The following is an 8,744-nucleotide window of genomic DNA, read 5'->3' on the forward strand; positions in this document are numbered from 1 at the left end:
AGCCACCCAGCCACCCAGGTTGCTCTCAGCTTCAGGGTCCACGGCCCTCCGACTGACTAGTCCTGGGCCACAAAAGTGAGTCGCACTCGCCCACTTTCGGAAGTAGAGGTTAGGTGAGATAGGGAAGCTAGAACATTCCTCTGCTTCTCTCCATTGCTTGGGATCCTGGCAATGAGATGGGGTGCAGCGCTCTGGGGCAGTCTGTATAGGGCCACCCCACAAACCGTTGCTTCTCCAGAGGCCAAAGCTTGGTCTCCGGAGCCACATGCCGCCCAGGGAAAAGAGGCCTCAACTTCCAGGTGCTAGGCAGCAAAAGCCAGGCAACTAGATCCAAGAGCCCGGCTGGGACTTGGAGGCCGGGCTGGGCACTGCGCCAGAGGAACCTCGGCCCCAGCCACGGGCTGCGCCCACATTCCTCCCTCCACCACTGCCATGGCCCTGCAACCGCAGTCGAGCCCAGCCCAGTCCTGTACTTCCACCCCCACCCTTATGCCCACCTCCGAAGAAACCATATTCCAGGCAGGCAGTTGCTATTTTTTATTAGCGCTACTTTCAGTCCTCTCAGAAACTGGTCTGGTCTTGCTAGCTACCTTCACCCCAAACCTGGACAAACACGGGATGATGGGCAACCTAGAAAAGGATCCTCTCAGCAGCCATTTCCAGACTCTAGCACACTGGCGGAGGAAGGAATGTTCTCAGAGGTTGTGAAAATCCTGCCTCAGGGTAAAAGGGGTGATGGGATCCCTTGGACCTCCCTGCCCCAGGCCATACAAAGGCTAGGCAGGACTAATGGCCTGTCCTGTCCAGGCACACCTCGACTTACTCTGCTCTGAAGCATAGAGCAGATCTCCCCCTGGGGGCAAAAAATATTTTGAGACAAGGTCTCACTAAACTGCCCAGCTTTACTTGTGATCTTCCTGTCTCAGAAACAGAGAATACAGTAATAGCTGAGATCACAGGCCATCAATCCCTTTTAGGGGACATATTTTCTAACTGGCCAGGGCCAGGATAGGAACTGGGTGAAGCCACAGATGCCTCTTTTTAGCAAGGGTCTAGAGACGACCTGCCAAAGGTGGTCTTAGTCTGAAACGCCAACTCCAGCCAGGCTGGACTTGGGGACACTGCATAAGGGAAGAATGACTAGGGAGGGTAAAGCGGGGCAGGGAGACCAGAGTGGTTGAGATTTCCCTGGTGAGGGCTAAAAGCAGAGTAAAGAGTCACCAGCCCTTCCCCACCATTCCAGTGTGCTGATGCACTTCTTCAGAACACTTAGGAAGAGAAGAATTATTGTATCAGGGTAGTTCAAAGGTGCATCCTGGTGCCTCAGGGGGGAACTGGCTCATCTGTGATGGCTGGAAAAGCATCAAAGAGAACCACTGCAGCCTTCCAGAGGGAAGGATCTCCAGCAAGAATCACCCATTCCGCTCCCACTGGGCCCTGATGTCTGGACCCTATCAAGCCAGCAGTGGACCCAGATAGTAAGAAAAGAATGCATGGGAGCCCTGGGGAGCAGTGAGGCAGCCCTTAAACATGGCCTAAGAAACCTGCCCCTGCCCACCCAAGCAGGAAGCTTTTATCCTGCAGCATCTGCTTTCATTCATGAGGGCTCAAGATGCTTTTGGTGATTTGAACTATCACTGCTAGGGATGGGGTGGACAAGGCAACTGGATGAACCTTTGTGTGGGTAAGGTGGGAAAAGGGAACTCACGGCGCACAGCCAGAAGAGTGTTTCCATGGCAACAAGACACAGAAGTCACTGTGTAAGGGTGGATCTCATCCAGCTGCACGGCCCGAGGGAGTCCGGCATCCTCATCCCTCCTTCCCAGTCGACCTCGGGCCCCTTTGCCCCAAGAGTACACTTCACCCTCTGCCAGAAAGAATCCCAAGGAGGGAAGTGGAGGGGAGGCACAGCTAAGAAGCAGCTGTACAATCAGACCCATACTGGCTCCAACAGAAGAGTGCTAAGTCCAGTGGCCCCAGCATAAATTCCTCACCTCCCATGCCTCAGCCTGTGAACATCATACCCACCCTCACCTGCCCCAATGGCTACAGTGAAGGCATCTCCACAGGCCACCATTGCCATCTTGATCCCCTCAAGGCCTTGGACCTGACAGGGTGCCCGGCTGCCCCGGCGGGCATTGGTACCCAACTGTCCATGTTGATTGCTGCCAAAAGTGTAGCAGTCACCTGAGGCTGTGGAGACAGAAAAAGAAGGAAAGACGTTACCTCAACAGAGGTCTCAGAAAGGCCAGGTGAGTTCCCCTTGGGCCTCTGTGCCAAGGTCCTACTCACCAGTCACAGCAGCTGAATGAGCAGTGCCGAGGTCCACACTCAGCAAACGCTCCTGGTCCAGGGGTGCAGAGCGTAATGGTGTGAAGCTCAGGGCCTCCTCTACTTGCTGCTGGGGGGCAGGCTCCTCCCCCAGGGAGAGGTGGTCCAGGCCCAGCTTGTTGAACCTCAGGGCAGAGCCAGAAGCCAAATCCAAATTACAGTGTGTCTAGACTGTCCTGCCTCCACCTATCTGGGCAGGGGCCAGTATGATCTGTCCCACCTGACGTCGACCCCACCTTTAACTGAACCAAGCAGCACCCTCAGCACCCTTAGGTTCTGGTCCTTGATGGAAGGGAGGCAATGAGGAATGGAATACCTGAAGCCAAGGAAGGTGAGGGACAGACTAATCACCCCAGTGCACCTATTCACCTGTTGCTCCCACAGGCCAGGGCTCGGCCAGGCACAGTGAGGATCATGGAAGAGTCGATGCCACATACGGCCCGCTGGGCTTCCTGTCCCGGAGGCATGGGCACCTGTTGGGGGCAGCTATGAGACTCTCTGGTGCCTAGTCCCAGCCTACCTGTAAGAAGAAACCGGGATAAGATTAGTCTGAGCATTAGGATTGTTGATTCTAGAATGAGAAGAGCTGTTGAGGATTGAACAGGCACGAGCAAAGGCTATCCTCAGCCTCAAATGCCTTTCCTAGTTCTCTCTGCTGGTAACAATTCTACTTTAAATTCCTGTTCAGCTAAGTGTGGTGCTTAGCACCTGTAATCGCAGCACTCGGGAGGCTGAGATAGGAGGGTTATTTGAGTTTGAGGCCAGCCTGGGCTACATAGTGAGTTCAAGGCCAGCCTGGACTTCAAAGTGAGACTCTTATCTCAACAACAACAAAAGTAGATTTAAGATAAATAAATAAAAATGAAGCCCTGTTCAGATGCCACTGCTCCTTCAGATGACACTGCTATTCCTTGAGTTCCCACACCTTGGAACCTTGGGTGTGGCTGGCTCACATGCTGGACATGAATCATCTGTCCCTGCTCTAAACTGAGAGGACAGGAACGCATCCTTGTCATCTCTAATTTCAGTGTCCAGCCGGGCGTGGTGGTGCACATGCCTATAATCCCAGCACTGGGGCGGTGAGGCAGGAGGATCGCTGTGAGTTTGAGACCAGCCTGGGCCACATAGTGAGTTCCAGGTCAACTACATAGTGAGACCCTGTCTCAAAAAACCAAAAAAAAAAAATTAATTTTAAATTCAGTGGAGAGAGAAGGGAAGAGGAGGGAAGGGAGAAGAGAGAGATAGGAGATAGAAAGAGGAGAGGGAGGGAGGGAGGAAAAAGGAAAAGGAAGGGAGATGGGCTGGGGATTTAGCTCAGTGGTTCCAGCACCTGCCTCCTCACAAGTGCAAGGGCCTGAGTTTGATCCCCAGTACCAAAAAAGAAAAGGGAGAGAGAAGAGAAGCAAGGCTGTGGATGAATGAAAACTCCCCTATTACATCACAAGCACCTGGAGGAAGCCACATTTCATTCATTTTATCTCCCACTCAGAGTGGGGTGAGTATATAATGGGTATAAAAGTTTATTGAATGAATGGAGCCTAGATGGAGAATGGGCCATTGGGTAGAAGGTGGGTATAAAGGGGGACCCACCACAGCTGAGGAGGCTGTGAGACAGCTTAGAGGCTGAGGCAAGAGTGGGGAGCCTGTAATCTCAGCACTCTGGAAGGCTAAGGCAGGAGATTCCAAATTCAACCCAAGCATGGGCAATTTAGCAAAAATTAAAAAAGGGCTAGGGATGTCGTTCAGTCCAAAGGTTCTGGGTTCAATTTCCAGTATGGGGGGGGCTTACCACCATCTCCACGGCCCCAGGCAAATAGTTCTCTCTCTGTGGACAAGGCCAGCACATGAGAGGCCCCACAGGCCACCTGCACCATCTCATACCCCAGCAGGGCCTCCACAATGGTGGGCTAGAGAAAGGGAGAAAGACAGGAGAGAATGAAAAGAGATCTGGGCCCAGGCAACCCCCTGGCCTCAGCATCCCTCAAGAGGAGGAAGATAAACTGGACATGGTGATGCACACCTGTAATCCCAACACTCAGGAGGCTGAGGCAGGAGGACTGCCCTGAGTTTGAGACCAGCCTGGGCTACACAGTGAGTAACTGATCAGTTTCAACTACATAGTGAGACCCTGTCTCAAAACAAACAAACAAAAACAAAACAAAAAAAAAAAGGAGGAAGACCGAGGCTGCAGATTTTCAGCAGGTAGCAGTGTCTCTAACTCTAGTCACACGCACACACTGTCAGGTGGACAACCACTGGAAGCCTGGCCTTTCTGTACTTCCCCGGATGTGGCCTACAACAGGTGCAGCCCAGGAGCCAGTAGGACAGTGGCTTCTGGGAACTCCCCTACCCCAGCCTGGTGTCAGCTTTCACATGTGGGCTCCTTGCCATCCCCTCACTTCCCCTTTCCAGGGTACACGTGACACCCACCTGACTGACGTCAGTGAGGCTCCCATGGCCTAAGCACCCATTGCTGCCACTCCCAAAGGTCATGATGATGCCTCGGTCTGGGGAGAAGGGCAGAAAAGAAAGAGAAGGGAGAGGAGACAGACTTTTCAGGTTTGTTTGTCCACATCTGGGTTGGGAGAGTAAGATAAAGTTGGGGCTACAGACAAAGAGTTGGAACAAGAGGAAAGAAAAGGATACAGCTTCCTTCCCAGTCTGTTATTTGGGACAAGTGACAGCCTCTCTGAGTGTTAGTTTCCCTCTCTGTCAAATGGGAATAATACAATGACTCCCTTGCTGAGCCTGTTAGGTAGGGTAAGACAATGATATAAGAAGATCTCAACAGCTAGTAAGTAGAAGTAATGGTAAATAGAATAATTCAGCGACTAGGAAATAGAAGCATTAAGCTAAGTTATTTGTAATGAGGTACTCTGCTCTGTGGGGCCTTAGTCCCCTGACAGGCTCACCAGTCAGGCAGGCTATGAAGAGGTCCCCACAGGCCACGTGCTTGATGGTCACGCCCGACTGGCCCTCCAGGAAACGTGAGACGAACTGGGGCTGGGGCTGCTCCACTGCCCCAGGGAGGAGGGCACCTCCACCTGATCCTAGAGGTGGGGCCTGCGAAATGAAAGTGGGTGGTACCTCAGCCTCTCCCGCTTTCTGCTTTCTTCAGGGACCTCCTACCCTCAAGTAGTCCAGGCCTGCGGCCAACCTGCTCACCTCCCATAGGATAAGGCGCCCAGAGCGTGTGATGCCAGCCTTCTGTGTGCGCCCTACAGCCACCTGGATTACCTCTGTGTTCAGCATTGGCAGCCGCAGAGGGGTGCTGAGCCCACCGCCCCATGCATAAACTGATGACAGTGGTGGTGGGATGGCCGGCCGCACAGTTCCCCGGAGAACACCTATGAGTACAGGTCATGAGGTCAGTTAAACTGCTGAAAATGGTGGAGAGTCTGCAGGGCTCTGGTGACCTGCTCCAACTTACCCCTGCAGCGGGCACTGCTAGTCCTGTTCCCTGTGCTGCCAGGTACAACGAGTGGTCCTGGGCCCAGGGACTTCTCTGCCCTGCAGAACAGAGGGAGGTCTCAGAACATGGACCCTCCCCAGAAAAGGAGGACCTGCTGCAGGGCTCCTGTGCTTCCACTGGGTACGAATGCCCCCCACCACCCAGGACCCCTCCCCCTGCACAGGCCTCCTCATTCGGATGCTGCCCACGTCGGTGTGGAGGTTAAGGAGGGCCCGGATGCAGAGGGGCTGTGCCATGATGTGGCTTAATGGTGGCCGCTGTGCAGGTTCCAGGCTCAGCAGACTCAGGACCAGCTGGCGCAGCTCAGGACTGTATCGGTCAGAGATGGGTGCAAAGGTGCCGCTCATAATCTTTAGTACCAGTGCTGGCAGGTTCTGTGAATGTACCAAGTTGAGCGGTGGCCAGGGGTTGAGCTGGGCTCTTAGGCGGAATAGCACTTCCTAGCCTCAACCCCGGGTCTGGAGGGGATAAGAAACCAGCCTTCAGGAGGTAGGCCAGAGAAACCTTGCTTTCAGGAATCTAATCTGATAAAGGGTCTGCAGTTCCGTCCTCTAAAACCCCAGGCTATGGAAAAAATTCAAGGCTTGTTCTTGTGAGTGACCCTAATCTGATGGGAGAGTCACAACCATGCCTTCAGGGAAGTCAGTGTAATGGTGGAGGGGATCCAGATTCCACCCTGAGGAACTCTGAGTCTGAGTCTGAGCCAGAGCCACCACCCTGCCCTGGAGTAATCTATCTGTCTGATGTAGGAGTGACAACTCAGCCACAAATAAACAAAGAAGAGGTTGGATCTGAGGTCTTCTGGGCATAGGGGGGAAATTTCCCAGTGGTTCCCTTAGATGTGTGTCTACTTACTGCAGCCTCAAAAGCCCTCTTGAGACTAGCCAGCTCGTAGAGGACACAGCCCAGGGCCCAGATGTCGCTCTTCTGGTTATAAGGCTTGCCTTCACATAGCTCAGGAGAGATGTAGCATGGGGTACCAACCACCTGCAGGAGCAAAGCCTGAATTACAGTCCTGGGGGAAGGGAGAGGATGGGGGTCCAGCCACAGGCCTATTTGAGGTCCACTTTTCCTTAAAGCAGGCCACGGGCTTCCCATCAGAAGGGGTCGAGGAGCTAGGGCTGGGTGGGGGGTGCAGGGAGGGACAGAAGGTAGGGATGTAGATAAGCCTCAGGCACCGTGTAGGCCTTGCTCTTGCTGCTAAGGATCTTGGAGATGCCAAAGTCACCAATCTTGACAACCATGCGGTGTTTGTCAAGAAGGATATTCTGTGTCTTGAGGTCCCGGTGCAGGATGAGGTGGGTGTGCACGTGATGCAGTGCAAGCAGGATCTGCACAAAGAAGTGCAGGATGGTCTCCTCCTCTAACAGAGAATTGCAGCGCTTTTGGATGAACTCAGCCAGGGTGCCACCTGTGACCCAAGGAACGAATCAAGATCCAGGTTTGTGTGCGTGTGTGCATGCGTGCGTGTGTGCGTGTGTGTATGTGTTTTGAGATCCAGGTCTTTGCCAGACGGTTGTGGCATATGCCTGTAATCCCAGCACTTGGGAGGTGGAGGCAAGAGGACTGGATCATTGCAAGCTCAAGACCAGCCTGGACTACAAAGTAAGACTCTGTCTCAAAAAACCAAAACAGGGCTGGGGATTTGGCTCAGTGGTTCTGCCACCTGTCTCACAAGTGGAAGGACCCGAGCTGAATCCCAGTGCCAAAAAAACAAAACAAAACAAAGATCTAGGTCTTGGTATGGTCTTTTCTTTCCATACTTGGGACAGCTGTCCTTCTATGGAATAGGACACTGGGACCACAGAGGGGAAAGCCTCTGGCAGGGGCAAACAATTGGGCAACTGGGGCCAAAACTCTATACCCATGACCTTTGGCCAAGCCCATTCAAGGAGGGAGGCCATCTGATCACATCTCCTTGTCCCAGGGCTGGGGAGCCCTACAGCCAGGCTGATGCAAGGAGGCTGGCCCACCTGGTGCATATTCCATGGCAATCATGAGGGCCTTGTCCTCTAGGAAGTTCTCATAGTATTCAATGACATTGGGGTGGTTGAGCAGCTTGAGCACCTGACACTCATTCTGGGCTGCCTGCCGTTCTTCCTTGGTCATCTGTTCCACTGGAATCTGTTTGATGATGACCAACTTCTGATCAGCCTTGCGCAGGCACAGGTGCACAATCCTGGGGACACAAGTATAGTGCAGCCATCAGCTGAGCCTCTGGCCACTTACAAAGCGGGGCAGACCTAGCAACTAACTGGCTGTCCTTCAAAAAAGTTAATGGGCACACCCAGGCTAGGAGGTCACCTAACCAAGTGCATGCAACACTGAGCTTGGGCCAGGCACAGTGGCACAGGCCTGTAATCTTAGCATTTGGCTGAGGTAGTAGGACTGCAGTTTCAACAACCTGGATCACACAGCAAGAAACGGTCTCAAATAAAACTAATTAAACCAAACCAAACCAAACCAAACAGAACATTGAGCTTCAGAATAGGGAGAACTGGTGAGGAGCTCTGTATGAGACCTGAGTTTCGTCACAGGCTCTGGAATTAGCTGGAAGGTTCAAATCCTGGCTCCTTTTCTTACTAGTTATCTGGTCTTATATATGTCATAGTACATCACCACTTGGCAAATAAAATTGTTAAGAGAATCAAATTAGCAAATGCATGTAAGGTACTTAGCACAGTACCTGGCACATAGAAAATGCTCAGTGAATAGGAACCATTCATGTTAGCATTTTATTTCAGCTCTGGGGTCAGTGACTATAAAAGCATGAACTAGCCAGGTGGGTCTGGTGGTGCATGCCAGTAATTCCAGTACTTGGGAGGCTGAGGCAGGAGGATCCCTGTGAATTAGTGGCCTGCCTGGGCTACATAGTAAGTTCAAGACCAGCTTGAAGTATATAGCAAGTCCCTGTCTCAAAAAAAAAAAAAAAAAAAAAACA

At 52.6% G+C, this 8,744-nt stretch overlaps 1 protein-coding gene across 6 annotated transcripts in view; it reads right to left on the minus strand.

Moving 5' to 3' along the window:
- Positions 1–503: 503 nt before the first annotated feature.
- The window catches only part of Nek8 (NIMA related kinase 8), a 13,361-nt gene continuing 5,120 nt past the window's right edge, over positions 504–8,744 (minus strand). For 2 of the 6 annotated variants that reach the window (XM_033762880.1, XM_033762879.1), the window contains exons 2-14: positions 7,777–7,982; positions 6,982–7,214; positions 6,659–6,790; positions 5,969–6,177; positions 5,762–5,841; positions 5,497–5,678; positions 5,244–5,394; positions 4,762–4,838; positions 4,121–4,238; positions 2,701–2,851; positions 2,293–2,456; positions 2,035–2,193; positions 1,378–1,867 (exon numbers count right to left, since the gene is read on the minus strand). In XM_033762880.1, coding sequence (XP_033618771.1) covers positions 1,641–1,867; positions 2,035–2,193; positions 2,293–2,456; positions 2,701–2,851; positions 4,121–4,238; positions 4,762–4,838; positions 5,244–5,394; positions 5,497–5,678; positions 5,762–5,841; positions 5,969–6,177; positions 6,659–6,790; positions 6,982–7,214; positions 7,777–7,912 — 2,019 coding nt within the window. In that variant the 5' untranslated portion in view covers positions 7,913–7,982 and the 3' untranslated portion in view covers positions 1,378–1,640. Of the gene's footprint in view, positions 1,353–1,376; positions 1,868–2,034; positions 2,194–2,292; positions 2,457–2,700; positions 2,852–4,120; positions 4,239–4,761; positions 4,839–5,243; positions 5,395–5,496; positions 5,679–5,761; positions 5,842–5,968; positions 6,178–6,658; positions 6,791–6,981; positions 7,215–7,776; positions 7,983–8,744 lie in introns of those variants that run through there. The other 4 variants (XM_010642291.2, XM_033762878.1, XM_010642292.3 and 1 more) reach the window with 4 other exon arrangements.

This window comes from Fukomys damarensis, unplaced genomic scaffold (assembly GCF_012274545.1).
Source record: "Fukomys damarensis isolate Sample0158 unplaced genomic scaffold, DMR_v1.0_HiC HiC_scaffold_13, whole genome shotgun sequence".
NCBI lineage: Eukaryota > Metazoa > Chordata > Mammalia > Rodentia > Bathyergidae > Fukomys > Fukomys damarensis.